Source organism: Xiphophorus maculatus, chromosome 4 (genome assembly GCF_002775205.1).
Source record: "Xiphophorus maculatus strain JP 163 A chromosome 4, X_maculatus-5.0-male, whole genome shotgun sequence".
NCBI classification, from domain to species: domain Eukaryota; kingdom Metazoa; phylum Chordata; class Actinopteri; order Cyprinodontiformes; family Poeciliidae; genus Xiphophorus; species Xiphophorus maculatus.
Genome location: NC_036446.1, coordinates 971,022 through 998,357, shown reverse-complemented (window position 1 = coordinate 998,357; position 27,336 = coordinate 971,022). Strand labels below are relative to the sequence as shown.

At 44.3% G+C, this 27,336-nt stretch overlaps 1 protein-coding gene across 1 annotated transcript; it reads left to right on the top strand.

Annotated features, from left to right (window-relative positions):
* Positions 1 to 14: 14 nt before the first annotated feature.
* On the top strand, positions 15 to 27,236 carry LOC111608388. Its single transcript, XM_023332314.1, has 9 exons — positions 15 to 782; positions 2,092 to 2,505; positions 7,327 to 8,593; positions 9,324 to 9,354; positions 11,130 to 11,322; positions 12,260 to 13,099; positions 23,096 to 23,365; positions 24,591 to 24,950; positions 25,468 to 27,236. The coding sequence occupies exons 1-9, from the start codon at positions 602 to 604 to the stop codon at positions 26,661 to 26,663; spliced, it is 4,752 nt and encodes a 1,583-aa protein (XP_023188082.1). The 5' UTR covers positions 15 to 601; the 3' UTR covers positions 26,664 to 27,236.
* Positions 27,237 to 27,336: the final 100 nt, after the last annotated feature.

The window sequence follows — 27,336 nt, the reverse complement described above, 5'->3', positions numbered from 1 at the left end:
CTCTAGAATAGAAAGTACTCCTGGTTCAGTTGATCTGTTTTTTGTCTCTGCTCTGTTTTCTTAAACTAAAAGACAGAAACTTAAAGTTTCATAAAATGGAGCAGTTAGTGGCTTCATATAGGAGAGAAACAGACAATCTTAAAGGCTACAGGATGAAAGAGAGACAGGAAGTTAATCACAGCAAAACATCACAGACCCGGTGTTGCTTCAATGCAGAGTAAAAAAATGAGGGAACCTAAAGTTAAAAGCTGAAATAACAGCAAATAATGGAAAATTGGAGAGTAGTAGGAGAAAGCAGCATGCCTCCAGAGGTAGCTCAGGATAGCCAGTTTTAAACTGTAGCTATGTGGAGGTAGAGATAACCAGTTCTTCACCTCACATAATGAGGTCATAATGTTATGCCTGATTCGTGTATATTAAATTCTAATGACGTCAGATCTTTAAAACTGTCCAGCAGAGCTTTGACCTCTAGAGGGCGCTCTGTGTTTACAGCTGTGGACTGCAGTAAAGCCTGTGGCGCCGGCAGGGGGCGGTAACGAGACAGACCCTCTGAAACCGGAAGTGAGCCGTCCTTTTGTTGCGCGGTGGTTTAGCCGTGAACATGTCCGGCATGTCTTCGGTCCAGCATCTCAGAGAGTTCATCAGCGAGCGGCTGGCTGCCGCCGCGGAGGAAATCTTCTCGGTCTTCCAGAGAACCGTCGCCCAGTACGAGGAGGAGCTGGACCGCCAGCGCAGGCTGCTGGACGGCGCCTGGAGACCGGACAGCGGCTTCCAGGCAGCAGGTCAGGAGGACCGGTTCCGCTTCACCGCTTTATCCGACACACCAACACAGAACCACCCACCGTGGACTGGATGGTGACAGGCAGGCGAACTACTGAATACATAAACATCGGAGCTTAAAAAAAGACAACACAAATATATATACAGTTTTAATCTGTTATTCAGGTTATTCAACCATCAGATTAGAGCAAAGTGTTTTTCTAGAAATGATAACTTACTAGAAATGTGGACTGTAGATGCTGACATTAGCGTTAGCTGCTACTTGTTTAGCATTTAAATGCTACTTTAGCCCTAAAAAGCTTCGCTTATTGCACAACCTGAACACACATGAACCACTCGTCTTTTCCATCGTCCAATCAGATTGTTCTTACAAGCAGAACTGAACCGTCAGTGAGCCAAGAAGAGCAGCTGCGATGTTGTTAGCAGATGTGCACCAGATTTACAGACGTATCAGGAACACGCAAATACAAAGGTTCCGATTTGGGACGTTTTGATATAAAAAAAATAATGACACATTTTTAACGCATTCAAATTCACGTAATTAAGTAAAATGAATGCGTTAGAGACCCAGCCCTGTTATTTATTTATGTCTAAAACCGACTGACATTACGATGCCATACTTTTTTTTCCCAGGCTTGTTTTCTGATGTTATCAGTTTCTCTTCATTTTCCAAAATGTGGAAATCACTCACTTGTCTTTCTTTGCATCAAAACATCAAATTAAAAGTGAAAACTCTGATTTTGAATTTTCATAATGAGATAAACACATTTTTATTTAATATAGAACGCCAATATAGAATATAGCACTCAATAAGTTTTATTTTTCCACAAGCCAAGTTATTTTTGCAGGTCTGACCAGATTTCATTCAGCAGCAGGATTAAAAATGGTTCAATGGAATTTAAAGGATCTAAACATCCCATAATATCTCCGTCTGTAAGTTCAGGCTGGAAGTTGAAACTTCACCTCAGCAGATGCATCATTTGCTACAAATAATCGAGCTAAATTATTGCTGCTGTTGACTCTTAGTCCAGAAAATTTTCTTATTTAAAAATTTCATTATTTGCATATTTTAATGTATTTCAAATGTATTAAAAAGACTAAAGTAGATAAATGAAAAATCTGCAGAATGTGCCAATTTTCTTTATCTGATTAATCATCAAAATAATTGATAGAATAATAAGATAAATGATAGCTGCAGCTGCACTTTGGACCATTTGTGGTCCTTAGTCTCCACCTGAATGATGACCGGGTGGAGGACGGGTGGAGTCAGCTTCTCTTTCCTCAGACTGAATGTTTTCTTGTCTTTTCCAGATTTCCCTCGGTGTTCTGTCAGGACGAAGCAGATCCCTGCTGAGCTGCAGCACCAGAACCAGCAGGACTCCAGTTTGGACCATCCACAGATCAAAGAGGAGCAGGAGGATGTGTGGAGCGCTCCGGGGGACGGACAGGTGGTCCTGAAGCAGGAGGCCGACGTCCTGATGGTGGCGCCGTCGCTCCAGGACGGAAACCTCAGCGAACCGGAATCAGACCGGATCCAACAGGAGAGACCGAATCGGGATGGAGGCTGGACCGACGAATCCGGGCCGGACAGAGACACGGAGCTGAAGGACAGCCGGGACAGGACCCTGATGGACAACTGTCCCCTGTTGGAGAGTAAGAGAGACAGAAGAGACGGAAAAACCTCGGAGAACTCAGGAAGCACGACTCGCTACAGAATCCACACAGGTGAGAACCTGAATCAATTATCTCTAATTACTGATCAAATACTGCAAAATATGAAGCTTTAAATTCATGAAATGCATCAAAACTGAGATTTCCCACGATACTGAACACATCAACCAACTGCCTGCGCTTTGATGCAGAATTTTTAGTTGAATAAAAGCCGGAAAATGTTGAGGAAAGCTGGGATCATTTTCAAATTCCTAAATTTCTTGTTGGATTCAAAACTGGAACTTTTCATTTTTGATGTTTATCTCGGAGTTATCGCCACCTGCTGGTCAAATGAAGGTAGTTCAGTGTTTTTTCCATTTTGAGGCATCTGGGGAGGATTTCTGGCCTAATTTGGAGACATTTGTACATCAAATGAAAAATATTAAAATGACAAAAACATTGAAGAACATAAAACTATTAGATAAATAAATGAAGCAAACAGTTCATCAGTCAGATTCTTTGATCCAAAGCTGCTGGAACTGAAAATGTTTTCAATCCAGATTTAAAGGGATCAGCGGTTCTGTTCTGTGTTCGCTTCGCCCTGTAGCTAGTTTCCATCATTCATTATATTACATTATTAAGGAGGCCAGTTTCATGAGGACATTGCATTTCTGCACCTTGATACTTTGTGTGTAGCTTTGACCCACTGGCCTCATAAATAGTCACTACTCTAGTGGCTTCATGATAGTTTGCACTCATGTAAGTGAAAACAAGAATAAAAAGCTTCTATAGCAACTTGTCAAAATAATGGGCACAAACACACTAGTTTGATGTTTGAACCTGGTGTGGTTACAGCTTTTGCTTCATAAGGCTTCAGATTCAACAATATTTTGCATTAGGAGCAAAGTACAATTTATTTTTTCATTTGAGGACATCAATACTATATTTCATTATTTATTATGCCATAAACATGTAAATACTTACAAGAGTTTACAAATATGAACAGTGGTGGTCACCGCTAACTAAAACATTAGTCCTGCTAACTCTAAAGCACTAACACTAAAGCGCTAACGCTAAAGCACTAACCTCAAACATTTGATTTGTTCATTCTAAAGAACTATATCAACACAGTATTCACTGAAAGCTAATGCTAAAGCGCTACATTCAGTCATGTTGATACCCACCATATGTCAATAACACATTACATCATTGAATATCATCCTTAACAGGGTCAACTCTGTCATTACACACCATCTGTGCTTTAAATGAAAACATTTATGTAGCTAAATGTTTTCAAATTTAGCAAAAACGCTAAAGCACTAAACTGAAAATTAGCTTTGCTATTAGTGGATTAGCCTAAGGATGCTCACCACTTGTAAACATTTATTGTAAGTGGCATTTGCTCACACATTTTGGTTTGATAGGTCTGGAAATATTTAAAACTGCTCACAGTCATAAATAGTTCTTGCAGGTGGTATGTTTGTCTAACCAACTAATCATCTAACAAGCTACATCATTTATTAGCCACTTTTCTGTGGTATAGATTTTGATTTGAATTTGGGGTTGATCTTATCATTTCAGAGAAACTTGCATTGTCAAAAACAGAACAACTGCTAATGGCCATGGTAGACAACTCTGAGGTTGAAGATTTATCAGATGGAGAAGACAACGATCCAGTTGTTGATGACAATGTTTTTGATATTGACCTCTTACCTGTCGAACAACTGTCTGATGATTCCGAAGATGATAATTTTCCAGAAGAGGATTCAGATGATGATTCACTGCCTGATGCAGAAGAAGATGATCACTATGGCCGTGAAGATGGTGACGGCGAGAACAGGAGTGAACTACGACATCCACAGGCAAGCAAACGCCGACGTGAGGAAGAGCGTGGGGAGCAAGAACCCAAACGCAGGAGAGAACCTGCTGGACATGGAGATTGCTGGAAGTTTGCTCCTTTCACCCCAAACTTAATGCAGTTTCAGGGTGAAGATGACGGCCTGAAAGACATGCGAGCTGATTGGCAGCCACAGGAATACGTGGAGCAGTACATAGACGCTGATCTGATGAGACTTCTCTCCGACTGCACAAACGCCACATCACTGGCCAAGACTGGAAGATCTCTCAATACTTCTGTTGATGAGATCTATCACTTTTTTGGGGCAGCTATTTTGATGTCTTGTGTTCATTATCCAAAAACACGGATGGTCTGGTCAAATGCTTTGGGAATCCCTGCCATCAGTGATGTAGTGTCACGTGATCGGTTCTTCAAACTGAGCAGCAATCTCAAAGTTGTTGTTGACAATAACGTTCCAGGAGATGAGAGACAAATCGACAAGTTGTGGAAGGTTAGACCTTTCCTGAACCGCATACTTGAAGGCTGCCGCCTTCAGGCTCGACCAGAGTGTGTCTCAATAACAGAGCGGATGATTCCGTTCACTGGAGCCTGCCCATTCCGACAGTATGTGCCTCGAAAGGACAATCCAGTTGGCATAAAGAACTTTGTTCTGGCATCTGGAGATGGAATCGTCCTGGACTTTGAAGTCTACCAAGGTGCAGAGATGCTGAGCTCACAAGTTGAGGACTCGGCAGATTTGGGATTAGGAACTTTGGTGATCAAACGTTTGTCTGAAACTTTGCCTTCTGGTACTAAACTGTATTGTGATCGATTCTTCATGAGTGTGCCAGCTGTGGATCACATGCTGAGAAAGCAAGTGTACCTGACTGGCACAGTGATGAAGAACCGGGTCCCCAAAGCAATGAGGAAGCTGCCGAGTGACCGAACCCTTAAACAGCAAGGAGGAGGTGCTTCAGCAAGCATTACAAGGACAGATGGGGAGCTTTGTGTTGTCAAGTGGTATGACGATAAGCCAGTTGTCCTTCTCTCTGCTGCTCATGCAGAAGAGCCTAAAGACTCCTGCCAGCAATGGTCAAAGGAGGACAGAAAATATGTGACTGTTATCCGGCCAAGCGTTGTACGAGAGTACAATACCAATATGGGCGGAGTTGACCTGTTGGACAGGATGAGGAGCCGCTACAGAATGAGCGTCCGCACTAAGAAGTGGACGATCCGCATGCTGATGGACTTCACCGATCTGGCTCTTCTTAACAGTTGGCTGCTGTACCGCCAAGACATCCAGGAAAACAAGAACCCATCAAAGGCTAACATGACGTTTCTGGAGTTTCGCATGGTGGTGGCTCAGGTATTCCTCACCAAGCACGACATCCTCGAGGCTCACGTTTCATATGCCGAGGGACAGAATGCACATCCTCCACAGTCCAGGAAAAGAACGCGGGTCATCCCTGTCCCACACGTCTCTGTTCGAACTTGTTCTGCTGCTCATCTCCCAGAGGTGATGGACTTGAAGAATTCGATGCGCTGCAGAAGCCGGGGCTGCTCCGGGAAATCCAGGGTGCGGTGCATTAAATGCAAAGTGTTCCTTTGCTTGCAGAATGAACGCAACTGCTTTGCAACGTTTCACATGGGCCTGTAGGCTAGTTCAGAAAGGCCACACTGCTTGTTGCAGAAGTTTTGGCACTTTTGTTGTTTAGGGCCTGATGAGGCACTTTTGAAAGTTTCCCAAAGGCCAGTATGACTGTTGTGGATATGCAGACTGCTTGTGGCACACGTTTTCTGCTACTTCAATCGTTGGGTAGCCATTCTAGTTGCCTGAAAATCATCCTTTGTTTTATGCTGTAATGTTTGAAATAAACTTGTTTTATAATTTTTAAGATAATCATGTCTTTATTGTGTCTGTAGCAGAGACAGACCCGGAGTTGTCATACAGGGCTGTTGCCCTCCTGGGTGGCAATAATTGGGTGGATTGCAATAAATGTTGTTGTGGTCAGGACAAGAGAAAGAACTGTTGCCAACTTGATGACTTGGTATATTTAGCAGCTTTTCAGACTTTTGCTAGCTTGCTAGTTAAACATTTTGTTCTAAATGAAGTATATTAAAAAAAGTAAAATACAAAGCTGACATTTTAAAAAAATGAACAGAATGAACCTTTTTTTAGTCTCACAACAGGCCAGATAACTGAATTTTTTGCTGATCATGTTTAACTGTGTAACTTTGCAAACGACGTTCATGCTCTGTACGAGGGATTGCTGCAAAATCAATGACACACTTCAGGCTTTTGTCCACTGTCGCCCCCTGCTGGTTCAGGAGAAGTGAAGTCAATGACTTGATGCTCCGCTCTGCTTCCTTAGAAACTTTTACAACTCATTTAAAAAATAAAGTGAACTTAATGCCCGGTTTGATAACCAGGATTAGCTGGAACTGACCAATTAGAATATTTTTTTCTGTAAAGTGTTTTGAAACAGCATGTTGTGAACTGGTGTTAAAGAAATAAACTATTCTAATAAATTGAAGTGGATGAAAGTCAAATTCCTGATATAGTCAATCTGCATCTGCAGTCCATCACTGTCACTCAAACACTGGGAAAAAACAAGCCAGTTAGCATGGCTAACCATGGAGGAAGATCATTTTGGAGACGCTAATTTATGATTAAAGCATCTCTGGAGGTCAAGAGACTGTTTTAATAACAGAGAACAGAAATCTAAAAACCTGGTGCAAAAACAGCTTCTTACCTGAAGAACTTTATGCTCACAAACGATGACCGAGAGCTCCTGACTGCGTCTGTTGCCATTAGATAAGCTGTCGACTGTTCTTCATCCTTTAAACTTTGAGGTTTTCGGCCTCTTAGCTGTGATAACACATGTTCTCTAAGTTTGCATGTGCGCCAAAGGATTGAAGGGGGCGCTATATGCACATTTTCATCATTATATACTTTTCTGTAACTACATTGCATCTGTCAGCTGCAAACCTTAATAGTGTAAAACTATGTGCATAGCAGCAGAATTATCCTTGAACTGAACGTTTTGTTTCTCCTCCAGACTTTCCAAAGCATTTTCTCCGGAAGGAGGCGAATATTCCTGTTGGCCAGGCAGGGAACTCCAGTCTGGACCAGGAGCAACCGGAAGCTCCTGAGATTAAAGAGGAGCAGGAAGACGTCTGCGTTCGTGATGAAGATGAACTGGTGGTGAAACAGGAGGTGGATAGCTTCCTAGTGACGTCTGATTATGAGGAAACTGACCACAGTGAGTCAGAACCAAACCAGAACGCCTCCCATGCAGCCGAGAGGCAGGATCAGGAAGGAAACTTGGACAAGGACTCGGGATCCAGCCAGAATCTGACAAGTCAAAGTAACGCAGGAGATGTTCTCCCTCCATTCGATAGTGTCTGTAATTCTGACTCTGGTAATAAATCGACAAAATGTTCTGTCTGTGGGAAAACCTTCAGCAGCAACTTCAAAATGCGGAAACATTACAGAATCCACACGGGAGAGAAACCGTATTCCTGTAAGATCTGCAGGAAAGCTTTCCGGGAGAGCAAGTACCTGTCGGTCCACATGAGAACTCACACTGGGGAGAAGCCATATTCATGTGAAACCTGTGGGAAAAGCTTCAGTCAGAACAGCCATTTGAGTTCCCACAAGAGAACCCACACAGGGGAGAAGCCGCACCCCTGCAGCACCTGTGGGAGGAGGTTTGCCGAAGCATCGGCGCTCAGAAACCACATGCTCACCCACACCGGAGAAAAACCTTTTTCCTGCCATATTTGTGGGAAAATCCTACGCTACAGCAGCAGCTTGTCGGCTCACATGAAGATCCACACTGGAGAGAAGCCGTTTGTGTGCAAGACCTGCGGGAAATGCTTCAGCCACAACAGCAGCCTGATTTCCCACATGAGGATCCACACTGGAGAGAAGTCGTACCAATGCACGACATGCGGCCGCTGCTTCAGCCACAGCACCACGCTGCTGCGCCACACCCGCAGCCACACCGGGGAGCGCCCGTACTCCTGCGCTACCTGTGGGAAGTGTTTCAACAGCAGCAGCCACCTGAGCGTCCACATGACCACCCACACCCGGGAAAAGCTGTACTCCTGCACTATGTGCAGCAAGCGCTTCAGCCACGGTAGCAACCTGGTGCGCCACATGCGGACGCACACCGGCGAGCGGCCCTACTCCTGCCAGGCCTGCAGCAAACGCTTCAAAAGCAGCACTCACCTGTCGCGACACATGAAGACTCACAGGAAGGGTCGCAGTCCGGAGGTGGAGATAATCCTGGAGGACGGCGGCGCTCCGGCCGCTCAGAGCTAGCGCTGCATGGTCCGACTCAAGACGTTCATTCTGCCACAGCCAATCAGAAAGCTTTAGAGCAGGGGTCTCAAACTCCAGTCCTGGAGGCCCACTGTCCTGCAACGTTTAGATGAGCCTCTGCTGCACCATCTGAACAGAATAATTAGGCCATTAAGGTTCTGGAGAACTGATCTACACAAGGAGGAGGTCATGAAGATATTTCATTCCAGTGTTTTGTACCTGTGGCTCATCTAAAACCTGCAGGACAGCGACTGGAGGCCTGGAGTTTGAGACCCCTGCTTTAGAGCCACAACTCTGGTTGTTTCAATAATTCAATAATTTTGGTTGTTTAGTGTGAGCCGATCATGTCTGACAACGCAACAGGAAACAAAGAAAAGACTTTCAAGGCCATCAAAAATCTTGACGTTTTTAAGGGAAAAGAAGTAAAAATGGTTTTGCGTGGAAAACTGAAAGGCGCAGTTGTCCCGTTTCTGAAAGCGTTTAGATTTACTGCTAAAAAAAGTTTGATCTCTGAGATGAAGCTGAAGTTCAGTTTTACAAAATTCCAAAAATAAAAAGCATTTTTCACATTTAAATATTTAATTTACTTAATTTGCACATTTTTATTTTTAGCTTTTTTCTTTTGTTTGTTTTTCAAATGTTAGTAAAGTTAAAGTATTTTAGTTTAGGTTTTGGATATTTAATTTTTTTAAGTTTAACTTGTTCTGTTTTTTTATGCTTCGGTCACAGCGTCTTCCTCATCGTGTTGCCTTCAGGAATTGTGGGAACTTTCTACTCTATTTAGACTGTTTATGTTACAGACAGATCTTCACTGAACAATCAGAAGATAAAATGAACTTTATTGATCCCAGAATTGGGAAATTATTGGACGGCCGCACCATCAACCACAGGAAACAGACATTATGCTCAACATAAAATATAAATGTCAGTATACTGAACTAGAAAAAAATGATATAAAAATGTTTACAAATCCTGACCACCTGATTGGTCGCTTCCATAAACATCCACTGTCCGTCTGATGGGAGGTGAAGCACACACTGACTTCGGACAGGAAGTTTGTTTTGTTGTTTTTGTTCTTTTATTTTGAAGACCACTAACCTCTGAGGACAACTTCCTGAAGGAAATGACGTCACCTGGAGGGAATTTCCTCCTCAGACTCGGTTTGTTTAGTAGGTTATCTAACCTGTATCAGTTTGTGTGTTATGTATATAAAATAGCAGCTTGTATATCTCTATTTATAAATTCTTTGTTATAAACTTTATGGCTGATGTTGTCCGCTTCTATTTCAGGCTGTTGGGTCGGATGTGTTTATGTAAAGCTTTTCCTGAACTGCTGGTTCTGAAGAGACCCGATGAAAATCTGATGAAAATAAAATAATAAAAAAATCAAACTTAACTTTGGAATCTGCTGAAGTTTGTTGCCTGTTTTCCTCTTCCTGACCGCCGCTTTTCATCAATAAAAATCTGATTTTTTTATGATTATATGACCCTCGGTGGAACCGATGCAAATAAATAAAATAAAAACTGCTCATCTAAATGGGATTCCTTTTTCTCTGAAATTTAAAAACGTTGGAACAAAATTCTGAATGGTTGTCGCCGGTTCTAAAGTTACACAGTTAAAAATTAATAGCAATTTTCACCATCTGGTTCATTTATAAATATCAACTTCAAAGTAAATATTTGGCTTCAAACTAAATGAATAGTTAGCTAAGTAAATATTTACCTCTGAGCTAAATATTTAGTTTGCTAACTAAACAGTTTGAGGTTTCAAACTAGTTAGTTTAATTAATTTCAATCTGAGTTAAATATTTAGTTTCCAAGCTAAACAATCTGTGACATGAAGCTTGCTGTCTGCATGTTGGTATTCCTGATTAAATATTCATAAACAATGTTAAATATTCATAAACAATGTTGATTCTGTGTTTCCTGGCCAGGTTGATGGTAAATATAATTTAACATAGATTGGGAATTGGGAATTTTTAAGGCACTTGAATATATTGTTTTGTGTGACCAGTTTGAGTCACACAATATAAAAAAGCCCAATAAAAGAGTTTAGATGCATAAAACTGAAGCTTCGATGGTAATAGTTCCACATATGAGCCCCTGTAATAATCTAAATTTTAAAGACTTTCTAAGCTACCTAACATCATTTTAAGGATTAAATTTGGATCCAAAGTCACACCTGCAAAGACAAATTCCTCTTAATTTTACTATCTTCATATTTATATGAATTTTTTGAATTAGTTATTTTCCATCTATTTGGGAAAAAATAGCAACCGTCTTTCCTGCATTTAATGTAAGACTAGAACTCAATAATATCAGCAAACATCTTCAGTGAATGACGTCCAGACTTGCAGCACCATTGTAAAATTACACAGTGAAAAATTGACATCAATAGTTTTGGATATTTAGTCTGACAAAGAAAAAAATAATTACGCTGATTGAGCTGTAAGACTTGGAGTTTCCGCTAGAGGCGCTGCAGCAGGACTCGGCACCGGAAGTTGACCCAGAGCGAACGCAAGGCGCTATCAGCTAGTTAGCCGTGAACATGTCCGGCATGTCTTCGGTCCAGCATCTCAGAGAGTTCATCAGCGAGCGGCTGGCTGCCGCCGCGGAGGAAATCTTCTCGGTCTTCCAGAGAACCGTCGCCCAGTACGAGGAGGAGCTGGACCGCCAGCGCAGGCTGCTGGACGGCGCCTGGAGACCGGAGGTTCGGCTGGACCGGACGGGTGAGGACGAACCTGTTGCTTAGAGCCGTTTTAAGATGATCCAGGGCAGAACCAGAACCAGAACCAGGCGGGTTCGGACATGTCCTGCTTGTTCATATGACTCTGAGAGATGAAACCAGAGTTGGATGAAGCAGCAAAGATGGGACGAAAGTAACAGTAATTCTATTTATACTGCAGGAAAAGTGAAAAAGTATCCAGTAAAAAGAAAAGCTAATAAAGTTACAAGTAACTGAGCGGAATATTTGATTTAATATTAACAAATTATTTTATTTCCTCATGGTGTCCTTAAGGAGGGACCAGAGGGGGCTGCGGCCCACTGGGCATCTTTTGTTTATTTATTTGTTCATTTACAGTATAAAATTGTTGACACAAACAGGTTTTGACTGAAGGAATAGTTTGAAGAAGAAAACATATCGTCTGCCACTTCTCTCAAAAGCCAGTTTACTAGATACATGGACAAACAGAACAGGCAGTTTGTATCTACAAAGATGAAAATAACATTATACATAAAATATTAGTCAAACTGAAAAGTAGGTTTTGTATAACTAGTCATAAAAGTCAGTATAACTAGTTAAAATAGAACAGATAAAGCCATAGGCACAGGAACTGGGGGGAGCGAGGGGGGCGTGCCCCCCAGTGATGAACTCGTTCCTACATAAAACCATAATCATCTCATTTTCTGCTTCTGAGTGGACCTGCATAATTAAAACTCTGCTCTAAATGTTGCCTGTGAGACATTTTACTCAGTTTCTAAAAATTCAAAACGTTTTGATTTGTTTTTGCAACTTAGATGAAGTTCAGGTCAAACATGGACAGAATTTTTCTCTCTGACAAAATAACTTGGAAGAGTTTTTATTTTATTTCCATTGTTTTGCTTTTCCAGATAAAATGAAAGAATTTTCATTTTCAGCTGTCTTTGTTTTGTTTCTCCCTGCAGAACTTCCTGTTCAGTTCCTGAGGAAGGAGGAAGAGGAAGTTCCTGCTGACCAGCAGGTCTGGAAGTCCAGTCCGGACCGGGAGGAACCAGAACCTTCCCGGGTCAAAGAGGAAGATGATGCTCTCTGCTTCGTCCGTGATGAAGAGCCGCCGGTTCTGAAGCCGGACGCTGATATCGCCATGGTAACGTCTGCTGATAGCGAGCCAGAACCCAGCAGGGACCGGAGCGTGTCCGAGTCTGAGACCCGAGGCCCGGCGGGAAGCTGGAGCGATGACTCGGACTCGGCCAGAGATCGGACCGGGTTCTGGAGCAGCCGGCAGGAAGGTCAGGACCCAGACGCTCTGACTCCAAACAGCGGCCTGCTCGGCGCTGCAGCCGCCGGGGTCAGAGGTCAGGATGGAAGTTGGATCAAGAAGGAGCTGGAGCCGAAGAGGAGACGGGTCAGGAAGAGGAGCAGCGGTTCCGGCCTGGTTCCTGGTGGACTGGGGCTGCGGCCCGTTTCCTGCGACGTCTGCGGGAAAGCCTTCAGGTGCAACTCGGAGATGCGGGTCCACTTGCGCGTTCATACGGGCGAGAAACCGTTCTCCTGCGACGTCTGCCAGAGGGCGTTTAGCTTCAAGGTCAACCTGTCCGTCCACATGAGGACACACACGGGAGAGAAACCGTACGCCTGCCAGTTTTGCGAGAAACGCTTCTCGGATCACTCATCGCTCCGGAAGCACACCAACGTTCACACAGGAGAGAGGCCGTACTCCTGCGCCGTCTGCGGAAAGCGCTTCAGCCGCAGCAGCCACATGTGGCGGCACGTCAGGGTCCACACCGCAGAGGCTCCGCCCACCTGAGGCTCCACCCACCTGAGGGACGGCCGCAGGTGCAGGCCTGACCCAGTCAGTAGGTCTGGTCCGGGTCCAGAACTTTGATTTGTTTTTATCATGTTTCTGTTGAAGCAGCGACCCGACGAATCGTTCTGGTTCTGCTGGATTTTACAGCCGAGACCAGAAGTTTACATACAGCCAATAAAGAAAAACAAATCCACCATTTTTATCTCTTCTCTTGTTTCAGAATCACTGAAATTATTTCTGTTTGCTAAACGACTCAATTATGAGAAAAAGAATCTGCCAGAGTTTTATGGATTGAGCTTAAAGCATTCGTGTTGTTAATTACAAAGATTTTAACGCATTAAAAATCTGAACACAGTTAATCACTCTTTTGTTTTTGTCAGGCTGGAACCTTCGTATTCTCACGTTTCCGGTACGTCTGTGAATCAGGTTGGTGGAAACGGAAACCGACGAGGAGCTTCCAGGCCAGGAAATTAAATTATGGGAATGGAGTTAGAACCCCACGAAAATAATCGCACCATTACCTGAATAAAGGAATGACATGAAAATAAAGTTACAATGTTATGAGAATAAAGTCTGAAAATTTGTTATGTAGCACCTTAAACCACTCTATGAGAAAAACTAAAATGGTGGGTGCTTGGGTTCGACATCAATGAGGTAATACCACTGACCGGGTTTGTAACAAATATGACCCAGAGAAATAGAAATTCAGGCGAAATTACTCAGCTTCACTTTATTAACTACGGTGACATGGACCCTCACTGTTAATCACCATTGAACTGTAAGCTGTGAATACTTTTAAGTTTTAGGAAAACAACACCAAAAAAAAATGGAAAACAACATATACTTTTCACATAAGGCAACACATAAGGCGGGCCCACTAAACACTTAATGTTCATAAGCAATGTCCAAGCTAATATATCGTCCTGAACAGTCAGTTCTACTCACGACCTTCAAATGGTGGTGGAGAAATGGGAAAAGACCCGAGAAAACCCAACGGTGCAGGCCTGTGACCAACGAGGAGTAGACATTGAAATCCCAGAGGGAGGACGAATGAAAGAAACAATTTGAGAGCGGTGCAATTCGGGGAAAACATAGGAAACGCTGAGATGCCTCCCTCCTCTCAACTCCGCCGCGGCTCAACGGCTGCCGCAGGACCGTGGCGCTAAAGCGTTAGCCCACTTAGCTTAGCCCGAAGTCCGTCGCGACCACTTGCTCCGGCCCCCTCCTGCCTCGTCCCTCCAGCGTCCACTCAACTCCTTCAACTTCTCCCGACTTCCGTGCTCTCTCGTCCTGTTGTCCCTCTGTCTCTCCTTTTCGTCTCTCCTCTCTTTCTTATTTATTCCTCTTTTCGTTATTGTTTTTTTTTTTTTTTTTTTTTTCCGTCCGCCTCCGTTCTCCACCCTTCACTCCTTTCTCCCTTGCTCCCGCCCTCTCCTCCTCTCCACCAATCCCCATCCCGCACCGGACAAACTGTCCCCACTGCCAATGAAAATGGTGAGATCAGAGAATGCGCAGTGCAGCTTACGTCACACTGCTTCTTTCAGTTACAATATTTACACAATAGCTCACTAACAAACAATAGTTTTTATCATCAAATAAGATAATTACTCAATAGTGACCTTTATATTATTCAACTATTAAGGTGAAGGAAAATACCAATGTATTTCTTTCAGAAAGAAGAATACTAAACACTTAGTTGTTCACCAATGTATGTTTGAGTAAACAGTAATTTACTTTTAATATACTTGTATCTTATTTTGAACTATGTAAAATTAACCTTAACAAATAGTAACTACCATAACCTCAGTTTGTCACTGGGCTACATCTTCCCCCTTCTAGAAGGTTTTGATGTCCCCATCAAAATTAACGAGGGACAACTAACAGAGGACAGTTTTGATAAGAACTCGGCCTAGAACATGTTTCACACATGGCCATGGGGTGGCACCAGAGGGTATGGCAAAACTGGCTTCTAGGGACTTGGTAGATTCCACTTCCCACCAACACTCCATGGCTGAAGACTGTCACCGGCCGGTCAGAAGGCTTTCCGAGTTCATCGTAGCTCAACCGAACTACAGGTCGGGCAACTCTCTGTGATCTTTTAGCAGGGATCTGTGGTGGATAGAGGTCTGTTTCCTCCACTGGATCAAGGGTTGGATCAGGAATAGCAGTAATGTCTGAATAGGTACTAGAGACTGCCTCCAGTTCTCCCAAATCCTGGACTGATCTTGTTTTATCACTTTCACTGATAGTGAGCCCAGATATTCTGTTGGACAACTCTGGATGAGTCAGTAGTCCATCCAAATCGACACCCTGTGGTTTGGGTAAGAATACTTCCTCGTACTCTGATTCTGGGTACATTTCCTCTTCATTGTTGGAAGACTTTAGGAGTCCACCCACCTTTTGTTGCGCTCTTGTTCTGCATCTTTCTGGTGGTTCTGTGCCACTGTCATCCAATGGAAGTCTCACCAGGTATCCAATAGGCAACAAGTGATTCCGATGAACCGTCTTCTCTGCACCCCCACCTCGTTCAGGTTTAATCTTGTAAACTGGGAGATTGGGCAATTTATCCACAATAAAATAGGGTATGGGTCTCCATTTGGCTTTCAGCTTTTGTTTTCCTGCAACACCAAAGTTTTTCAGCAGAACTCTGTCCCCTTTTTCCAGAACTTGTTCTTTCACACGCTTATCGTGGGCTGCTTTGTTCCGTTTATGATTCTTGTCAGCTGTCTCTGTTGCCAAGTCATAAGCTCTCTCGAGATCTTTCTTCAGTTTGGTTACATACTGATGATAGGAGACAGACTTTTGACTTTCATCCGACACACTGAAACATATGTCTATAGGTAGCCGGGCCTCTCGTCCAAACATTAACAAGTAGGGCGAGTACCCTGTTGCCTCATTTTGAGTGCAGTTGTAGGCGTGAACCAACTGACTTATCTTTTGACTCCACTTGTTCTTTTGCTTTGGATCAAGGGTTCCAAGCATTGACAGAAGTGTACGGTTGAATCTTTCGGGCTGTGGGTCTCCTTGCGGATGATAGGGAGACGTTCTTGACTTACGAATCCCAAGCATCTTCAAGAGATCTCGGATCAGTCTGCTTTCAAAATCCCTCCCTTGGTCCGAATGTATTCTTACTGGGAGTCCATAATGGACAAAGTAACGCTCACAAAGGATCTTTGCCACCGTGGCAGCTGTTTGGTCCTTAGCTGGGAAAGCTTGGGCATATCGTGTAAAATGATCTGTCACTACTAGGATGTTGGAAAACCCCTGTGAGTCCGACTCAAGTGACAAAAAATCAATGCACACAAGGTCAAGAGGGCCTTGACTAGTTATCTGTTTTAAGGGAGCAGCTCGCTGTGGAAGTGCTTTACGAGTGACGCATCTTCCACAGTTTCTTACATATTGCTCAACCTCAGCTCCCATCTTGGGCCAATAGAACCTGTCACGGATGAGTCCGACAGTTTTCTCCACTCCCAGGTGCCCAGACTCATCATGGAGGGATTTTAACACCATGGAGACATGTTCTTTAGGGAGCACTATCTGATAAATTTCCATGTCGGAGGGTCTCTTAACCTTTCTGTAGAGCAAACCATCTTTGATGACCAGTCTACTCGCCTCCCTGTTTAGCAAATTAGCCATAGTGTTATCCCCTGGTGAGAATGGTATACCCTGGCAAAGTGACCGCTTGATGGGAGCGATTGCTGGGTCTGCATCCTGTGCTTGGATGAGGTCGTTGTGGCTAAGTCGCATCAAGCAACCCAGATCGAGGTGAACTGGATAAGCGTAGCAGACAGGTATGCCATCAGGGGAGATCCCTAGAGACTCTGCTATTGTGATTGTCTCATCGCAAACTTTCTGTGAGTTGACCTGCTTACACAGTGTTTTGACGCTTTCAGGCGGCATAGTTTGCCAGTCTTTATCTTCTGCTGGTAAGGGGTTTCGTGATAGCGCATCAGCGTCGATGTTGTGAGCCCCTAACCTATACTGCAATGTGAAATTGTATGTTGAAAGGGCAGAAAGCCATCGATGACCAGTGGCATTGAGCCTGGCTGTTGTAAGAATATATGTCAACGGATTGTTATCCGTTTGCACTTTAAACTGAGCTCCATACAAATAGTCATGGAATTTGTCAACTACAGCCCACTTTAGAGCCAAAAACTCAAGCTGGTGCACCGGATAGTTTTTTTCAGATGCACTCAGCTTCCGGCTAGCAAAAGCCACAGGCCTCAATCCTTCAGGGTATTCTTGATTCAGAACTGCACCCAGGCCATGCAAACTGGCGTCTATGTGGAGGGTATAGGGTTTGGTTGGGTCGGCAAACGCCAGTACCGGTGCATTTGTGAGGCAGTGAATGATCTGGTGAAAGGCCTCACTGCACGACTGATCCCATCGACTGCCAAAAGGCTCGTTAACCTTGTAGTAGGTTTTGCATGTCCCCTGACTAGATTTACTTCTCTTTTGGGTGGGAGGATAGCCTTTGCATAGCTCCGTAAGAGGTCGGACGATGATGGAATAGTTCTTTATGAATCGCCGATAGTAGCCACAAAATCCAAGGAACGACTGCAGAGAGGAGAGATCGGTTGGCTGCTTCCACCGGGTTACAGCTTCCACCTTTTTGGGGTCAGTAGCAATGCCATGCTCAGAGACAATATGGCCAACATAGGTAACTTGTGAACAACAAAACTGACACTTGTCAAGGGACAGCTTTAGTCCAGCCTCCTCAAGGCGTGCTATGACCTTAAGCAGCCTCTCTTCGTGCTCTTCAAGGGTTCTGCCAAACACAATCAAATCGTCCAGGTACACTATGACCTCCAGCAGATGCATATCTCCTACCGCTTTCTCCATCAGCCTTTGGAATGTCGCAGGAGCCCCTGTTATCCCCTGCGGCATCCGTTCAAACTGATAGAACCCCAGAGGACATATAAAGGCTGTCTTTTCCTTGTCCTCTTCAGCCATAGGGATCTGATAGTAGCCGCTGCGGAGGTCTAAGACAGAAAACCACTTACTGCCCGTCAGACAGTCTAAGGCATCGTTGATCCGGGGCACAGTGTACTGATCTGGGGTGGTTCTGCGATTCAAGGTTCTATAGTCGACACACATCCGCAGTTGACCATTCTTTTTCCGGGCAAGGACAATGGGTGAAGCGTAGAGGCTTCTTGATTCCTTTATGATGCCTGCTGCAATCAGCCCTTGAAGATGGCGCCTGAGGTCATCTAAATCGGCGGGAGCTATGCGGCGGGAACGCTCCCGGAAGGGTGTACTGTCAGTCAGACGGATATGATGTTCCACACCCTTGGCCAAACCTACATCCCATTCATCAGTGGAAAACACATTGGAATGCTGTGACAGCTGGTGCTGTAGTCGTTCTTTCCATTCTCTGCTGATTGAGATGTCTCCAAAATGGAACAAAGAAGGGTCAATGGGTGGAACAGCATTGACCTTCCTTCCTGGGGCATCCATCACCATGTCAACTACATACAGGTGAGCAATAATGGTGCCCAATGGAATAGCTGTTTGCTTTAAGGACTCATTTCTCAGCAGCACCAGAAAGCTGTTCTTATCTAGCATCTTAGAGAACAGTACCGTGGGCTGGACCAGTACACTTGGTGGAAGAGCAGGTGAGGCAGCACGTTCAGTTATTAGTATGCTGTCTCCTACTGTTTTATTCTCTTTGACTTTACAAATGGCAATGTGTTCTGTGCCAGCAGGAATGATTAGTGGGCCTGGCCCTGTCCACTTTACATCAGCCACTTTAATATCTTTTGCAAGCTGTGGTTTATGGGCAGGTAAAGAACTTTGTTCCTGCACTTGGACTCTGGCTGAGTGGACTTGCTCTGAGCCTTTCACTTCTGGGTTCAAGTTGATAGGCTGAATCCCTTTGACATTTGTGCCAACCAAGACTGGTACGGTCTCAGAACAACGTGGGTCAGGACACACTAAAGCCAGAACCGGAACTGACTTGATTGTTTCAGACTTGGACTGTCTAGGGAGCTCCAGATCAATGTGGATGTATCCTTTGTATGGGTAACCACTCTTTGATTCACTGAGGCCCCATATGGATAGACCAGTAACCGGGTGGAGTGGGACATGTGACAAGTGTTCTGAGTAAAAGCTGTCAAAGATGATGGTTATTTGGGACCCACTGTCCATCAGAGCAGTGCAAATCTTGCCATTGATTTTCACTTCGGCAAGGGAAGGAGGTCCAATTAGTCCCTCTGGTAAGCCACTGGTCTCTACCATGATAGCGCTTCTCTTTACATCCACATTGGTAGGTTTTGTTCTTGTGTTGCTGTTTTGTTTCTGGTTTGTTCTTTGTTTTCTTTGCACCTGTATCAACTTTTGTATTACTTTAGGGCAGGGGTGGGCACTCCTGGTCCTCGAGGGCCGGTGTCCTGCAACTCTTAGATGTCTCCCTGGTCCAACACACCTGAATCCAACAGCTGAATCTCCTCCTAAGTGCAGTCAAGTTCTCCAGAGTCCTGTTAACGACCTCATTATTTGACTCAGGTGTGTTGAAGTAGAGATGCATCTAAAAGTTGCAGGACACCGGCCCTCGAGGACCAGGAGTGCCCACCCCTGCTTTAGGGTAGTTCTCTGGGGCTGTGCATTTAGTTGCCAAATGCCCATCCTCCCCACACCGGTAGCAGAAAAAATCACTCGAGTCCCTTGGTGTGAAAGGTCTTTGGGATACTGAATTTGACTTGACTTCATCGTGATGTGACATTGTAGTGGAGCGGTAACTGGGTCGAAGAGACATAACAGAAACTTGCTCTCGGAGCTCTCTAACTTCTTCTCTCAAAGCTTGCATGCTTTTATCTTCTACTGTCACTTTCGGTGGGTTGACTGTTAGCTCAGAAGTGGCAGCAGCAGTGCTGGGCGTGAATGATGAGATAGTTAATTCACTCACTTGCGTGCGGAGCCCTTGTATTTCGGCTTTCAGATCCATCACCTCTTTGTCTGGCACTGCAATGGTACTTTTAGCATACACAGCTTTGGGAGGTTGTAATCTACGACGGGAAGCTTCGTGTTCCTCTTCATGCCGTATTTCATTCAACAACTGTAGAAATGGAGGGGGATTTTGCCGGCGTTCTCTCAGTCGAAGATTTAACATCATTAGATCTGATCGAGTGCCACCTTTAATGAGCTGATCAATACGTGCTTGGTTGGCGGTAGCTGACTGCAGGCCACCCTTTTTAACAACTTTATTGAGAACTCGCTCCATGCGCCTCAGAAATTCAGAGAGCTTCTCATTCGGTTGCTGACATAGCTGTCTGAATGTGAAGTACAGGTCTTCTCCAGTTTCAGGCGTGCCAAACGTGCTCTCCAATATGTCGAGGTACTCCATAGCGGTTGCATCATGGTTGTTGAATCGAACGGCCTGCAATATTTCCAGAGCTGGACCCTTCACACTTTCCATAACTCTCATTTTCATTTCTCTCTCAGGTCGATCAGACTCTTCTATCATAAGCCTGGCTTGTTCAATCCAGTTCTCCAATGTCTCCTCCCCTGGAGGAGTGGGTTGCACTCCAGAGAAAGTGCGTAGACGTCGGTAAGGGCTTCCCTCACTGCTTGAACGAGGATTTGCCATTTGAAGAACTTCACCAACTGCTCTTATAATGGCTTCAGGGGTGGATGTTCTAAATGGGGAATCTTGACCCGAGTCAACAAATGGGTTACATCCGCTTCCAGAGTTCTGTGGTTCATCTTCCTCTTCAGAAGGTCCAAAGATTCTCCATGGCTCATCTGAGCCCTCTGGCAAGACATCCAGTGGACAGGCTTTTGCATTGACTTTCTGCCTACACTCACACAGCACAGTTAAACGTTGAGTCTGCGGATCATACATCCTGCCTCTCACTTTAACCCGACCAAGTGCTTTGATTGACTGCAGAGTTTCTTCAATGGTATTCACCTCTACCTCTTCTGGGACATTCTTAACCAATATGGCATACTCTGGGTCAATACCTTCGCCCTTACACCAGTGCCTCAACTGAGCCATCCCCATGACCTTTACTATATTTCTCTATAGGATTAGTGCTTAGTTAGGTTAGGTTAAGCAAACTGAGCAAGTTTAAACTAGTTTTTTTTTTTTTTTTTTTTTTTTTTGTTTCCCTGGGTCAGACTAGAAATATTTTATTTTAGTTTATTTATTTATTTATTTTTACATTCCCCGTACGGGCCACCACTTTATGTAGCACCTTAAACCACTCTATGAGAAAAACTAAAATGGTGGGTGCTTGGGTTCGACATCAATGAGGTAATACCACTGACCGGGTTTGTAACAAATATGACCCAGAGAAATAGAAATTCAGGCGAAATTACTCAGCTTCACTTTATTAACTACGGTGACATGGACCCTCACTGTTAATCACCATTGAACTGTAAGCTGTGAATACTTTTAAGTTTTAGGAAAACAACACCAAAAAAAAATGGAAAACAACATATACTTTTCACATAAGGCAACACATAAGGCGGGCCCACTAAACACTTAATGTTCATAAGCAATGTCCAAGCTAATATATCGTCCTGAACAGTCAGTTCTACTCACGACCTTCAAATGGTGGTGGAGAAATGGGAAAAGACCCGAGAAAACCCAACGGTGCAGGCCTGTGACCAACGAGGAGTAGACATTGAAATCCCAGAGGGAGGACGAATGAAAGAAACAATTTGAGAGCGGTGCAATTCGGGGAAAACATAGGAAACGCTGAGATGCCTCCCTCCTCTCAACTCCGCCGCGGCTCAACGGCTGCCGCAGGACCGTGGCGCTAAAGCGTTAGCCCACTTAGCTTAGCCCGAAGTCCGTCGCGACCACTTGCTCCGGCCCCCTCCTGCCTCGTCCCTCCAGCGTCCACTCAACTCCTTCAACTTCTCCCGACTTCCGTGCTCTCTCGTCCTGTTGTCCCTCTGTCTCTCCTTTTCGTCTCTCCTCTCTTTCTTATTTATTCCTCTTTTCGTTATTGTTTTTTTTTTTTTTTTTTTTCCGTCCGCCTCCGTTCTCCACCCTTCACTCCTTTCTCCCTTGCTCCCGCCCTCTCCTCCTCTCCACCAATCCCCATCCCGCACCGGACAAACTGTCCCCACTGCCAATGAAAATGGTGAGATCAGAGAATGCGCAGTGCAGCTTACGTCACACTGCTTCTTTCAGTTACAATATTTACACAATAGCTCACTAACAAACAATAGTTTTTATCATCAAATAAGATAATTACTCAATAGTGACCTTTATATTATTCAACTATTAAGGTGAAGGAAAATACCAATGTATTTCTTTCAGAAAGAAGAATACTAAACACTTAGTTGTTCACCAATGTATGTTTGAGTAAACAGTAATTTACTTTTAATATACTTGTATCTTATTTTGAACTATGTAAAATTAACCTTAACAAATAGTAACTACCATAACCTCAGTTTGTCACTGGGCTACAGTTATTTTATATTTATTTGTGTTTTTTTCTTTTACTCTGAAATACTAGTATTTCCACCTAATTTTATATTTTTCTCTGACATCATTTTAAATATCCTCACCTCCCTAAAACAATGGCATAAATCATTTTGTGCCAAAAGTTGTTTTTTTGGCAAAGAAAATGATTTATGCCATTATTTTAGGAAGGTGAGGATATTAAATCGATGTTATGACCGCTTACATAATACTTGAGTTGCATTTTTAATAAAATCCTTTTTTTAGTCTTATTTTATTAATTTCTTGGATGAATATTTTCTAATTGAGTAAAAATACGTGGAAGCAGAATTCCCAAAAATGTATATTCAACTAAGAGTAGAACTACTTCAACATATTTTTACTCAAGTAAAAGTAAAAAGTACAGTGTAGTAAAGTACATTATCACTTGAGTACATTTTAGTGATAATGTAATTTACTGTTGCTTGTGTAGATTTTCCTTCCCAGTGATTATTATTGTTCATAAAATTAATATGCTGTTTATCTGCGCCGCATTTTTTGGTGATATTCTCGTTTATTGATGACATTCTGATGTCCGTCCTGCATCCCGCCGGCAGAGGGCGGTGTTGGCAGCCCCGCCCCCCTGTGACACCCAGGCGGATGTAAACAGCTGCGGTGGTTTAGCCGTGAACATGTCCGGCATGTCTTCGGTCCAGCATCTCAGAGAGTTCATCAGCGAGCGGCTGGCTGCCGCCGCGGAGGAAATCTTCTCGGTCTTCCAGAGAACCGTCGCCCAGTACGAGGAGGAGCTGGACCGCCAGCGCAGGCTGCTGGACGGCGCCTGGAGACCGGACAGCGGCTTCCAGAGAGCAGGTCAGGAGGACCGCGGAGCTGGTTCCGACCCGATCCAAGAGGGTCGGATCTGAGCTTCATGGTCCGTCTGTTAGTCTAACGGGGAGGTTGTTCCTCTGCGTCAGAACAGCAGGCCTGAATCCGGCCTCCATCTTTACTCTGACCGCAGAATCAGGGGGTCACCAGCTGATCCACAACACCACTCGGTGCCCAGGTGACCCAGCGGACCGCTGCTGGCAGAACATCCCGGCGGTACTGAGACAATCAGAACCGACTTATAGCTTTAAATAAAATATGGCTTAAAAATAAAATGTATTATTTTTTCATACCAGATCCGATTTTATTCGATTTCTTTTCTAAAAACTATAAAATAGATGACAAAAAATATTTTTAAAAATTGGCTTTTATTTCAGTCATTTTTCTGTGAGTTGTACAATAGAGTATCAGACTATGAGAATTTTATTAAAGAATATAATCATAATATCAACAGAATAAAGACACAGTTTAACTTGAAAACGTCCTAAAATTCTGAGTAAAAAGTCGCTTTGACATGAGCAGCTCACGGTTAAAAGATGAAATATTTTCTTGTTTGTAAAATCGATACCAACGATTAACTTCTTCATTTAACTTTTTTATTTATTTAGTTAGTCTAATTTGAAAATAATAAATCTTTTTTGATGATGTATGAAAGTGTCTGCATGTGAAACTCTCCAGTCTGGTTTTCTTTCCGTTTTTCTTCCAATGATCCAGATTTTCCTCAGATTTTGTAACCTGATCCGGATCAATAGTCCTGAAAGTCTCAGCTGATCAGTAAACAGCAGCAGGTCTGATCATATTTCTGGAGAATCAATCAGCTCATCGATATCGGCTCAGATTCAGATGGATCCTTACGGAGCTTTTTATTAGTTCATAGTGATAAAAAATCTGCTTCATAAAAATGTAACAATTTTATACCTAAATATTACAAAAATAAAATCAAAGTTAAACAAAAGGTGTACATTTACCAAAAAAGCAAAACAACTATAAACTGTAACTTATTTTATTGCATTGTGTCAAAAGTTTACATACCTATACAGTATTGAGGTTTAAAATTATTCAACCTAATATGAAATTTAATTTATTGAGAAAAAGCAAAGGATTTTAATACAAGTTGTTGAATAATCTGGGTTCCAGTTATGCTGTGGACCAAAACGGAGCGTTGCCACGGTAACTATTAATGTTTTAAAATCTTCCTTTCTTCCATCAGACCTGCTGCGACAGTACCTGTGCAAGAAGCCGGAGATTCCTGCCGCACCGCAGCTTTTGCACCAGCAGGGGGCGTCGGCGCTGACCCGGCAGCAGCCAGAACCTCCGGAGGGAGCAGAGAGTTTCCTCCCCAGAGCTGAACGGAGGAGCCTGGAGGAGCCGCTGGTTCTGAAGCAGGAGGCGACTCACCCAGACGGACGTCGCAGGGCTCCAGAACCGAAACGGAACAAGTTTCCTCTGGAAGGAAGAGAGCAGACCAGAACCAGGAACCCGACCGGCAGCAGAGAGAGCGGCTCCACCTCAGAGAACCGAGACCAAACCCAGAAATCAGAACCAACCTTCCAGCAGAACGCAGAAACAGGTGAGAATCTGAGAAGGTTCACCTGCAGCTGAGGAGGATGACCAGTAGGGGGAGGTTCTGCAGATCAGACGGTCCAGATCTCCACCACTTCCTGCACCAAGAACAGCCAACCTGCAGGTTTTCTACAGGTGAACTGCAGGTGGAGCTCAAACGTTCTGTTCATGTCTGCACAACTGCTTAAAGGGCCGGTAGCACGTAAAATCAACGTTTTTCATCTTTTTATCACGTTAGAAAGTTTTTCCCTCGTTAAAACATTCCTGCAGTGTTGCTTTGATTCTTTGAGAAATCCTTTAATCTCCATGGCAACCAGTCAGTTGCAAACTCCTGGGTGGATCTAGCCCCACCTTCGAGGAGCAGCTCCTCCCCCACTCAGCTCCTTCAGACTAGCAGCAGCAATTAGCAAACAGCTGCTGAGCTCGTTATAGGAGCTGCTGCTCAGAGCAGTGCTGGTAAAAACGATGAAGGGTTAATAGAGGAGCCAGACATTTAATCAGTTTCTTTGTTTTTCTCTCTGCAGATGCTCCACAGCGTTGTGTCTCCCTGGAGGCGGAGCCTCCTGCAGACCAGAAGGAGCAGCAGGAAGCAGAACCTCCACAGATTAAAGAGGAGCAGGACGAGCAGCTGATGCTGAAGGAGGAGATCAACTCCTTCACCGTGACGTCGGCTTATGAGGAAAGCGACGGAAGTGAAGCTGAAGGAAACGGCGAGCAGAACGTTTTCCTCGGCTTCCAGGAGGGAAACTGGGAGCGAGAGTCTGGATCAGCAAGCAGCGCCGACCCGATGCCACGTCCTAAACTCATGAGTTACAGTTACAACCTGAGCGCTGAGAGTCCGAGCAACGCGGGGACCAGCGACGGACCCTCAGGATGTCAGCTCTGTGGGAAAAACTTTGGCAGTGACGCAGAATTAAAGGAACATTTTAAAATCCACGTGGTGGAGAAGCCATTTTCCTGCAACGTGTGTGGAAAAGCTTTCAAATACAACATCAAGCTGCTGATCCACATGAGGACGCACACTGGGGAGAAACCATTTTCCTGCGAAATCTGCGGCAAAGGTTTCAGCCAGAAGGTCAATCTGAACGTCCACATGAGGACGCACACGGGCGAGAAGCCGTATCTCTGCAAGACCTGCGGAAAGAGGTTCTCTGACCAGTCTGGCTTTAAACGCCACATGACCATCCACACGGGCGAGAGGCCCTACATCTGCAAAACCTGCAACAAAGCCTTCAGGTACAGCGTCCACCTCATGGTCCACATGCGAACGCACACGGACGAGCGGCCGTACTTCTGTAAAACCTGCGGCAGAACCTTCTCCGACCCATCCACACTCCGGAAGCACACCATGACCCACACGGGTGAGAGATCCTACTCCTGCCAGACCTGCGGGAAGTGCTTCAGCGACAACAGCAACCTGCTGCGGCACATGAGGACGCACACGGGTGAGAAACCGTATTCCTGCGAGATCTGCGGCAAAAGCTTCAGCCAGAGCAGCAACTTGATGCAGCACATCCGCACCCACACGGGCGAGCGACCGTACCCCTGCGGCATCTGCGACAAGAGCTACAGCCACAGCTGCACGCTGCTCAAACACATGAGGAGCCATTCGGGCGAGAAGCCGTACTCCTGCCAGCTCTGCGGCAGATGTTTCAGTCATAAATGCACGCTGCTGAAACACATGAAGATCCACACAGACAGCGGCGCTGTGCAGTCCTGAAAGCCCTGAAAGCATCGCGTCAGGAGGCGAGCTGGTCGGCTAGTCCGCTCACATCCTTTAAATGTTCCTATTCTAGTTTTTCTTCATTTGTTCTTCATCTTCTCTTTTCATAACTGAACTTTATCATCTCTGGGAGAAAAACTGAAATGATTTGTTGATTTTCTGTGGAGCTGCAAACAGAGCAAAACATGTTCAAAAGAAGAAAAACCGACGACATAAATGCTGGTTCTCCTCACCGCCAGCACCAACATCACGCATATGCAGAAAAATATTAATAATATTTGTATATTGCAAATTTTACAATGTTTTTTGAAGTCTGAGGATTCCGAAGGACATGCAGTGATTCACCACTGATGGTTACAGACTGACAGGGGTAAGGATGCCCACCAGGCCCAAAACAGACAGAGCGGGGTCTGAACCCGCAGCCCAGCAGTTCCAGGACGAACGGCTGGAACTGCTGGGCGTTACAGGCGCCCAGCGTCAGCAGCAGAGAGTCAGGAACAGAACAAACATTTAATTATGAGAATAAATTCACAAAATTACCAGAACAAAGTCGTAGTATTACAAGAATAAAGCCATAATAATATGAGAATAATGTTGTAATTTACCTAATTAAAGTTGTAATAATACGAGAATTTTGTGAATTTTTTCTCGTAATTAAAAATAACTTTCT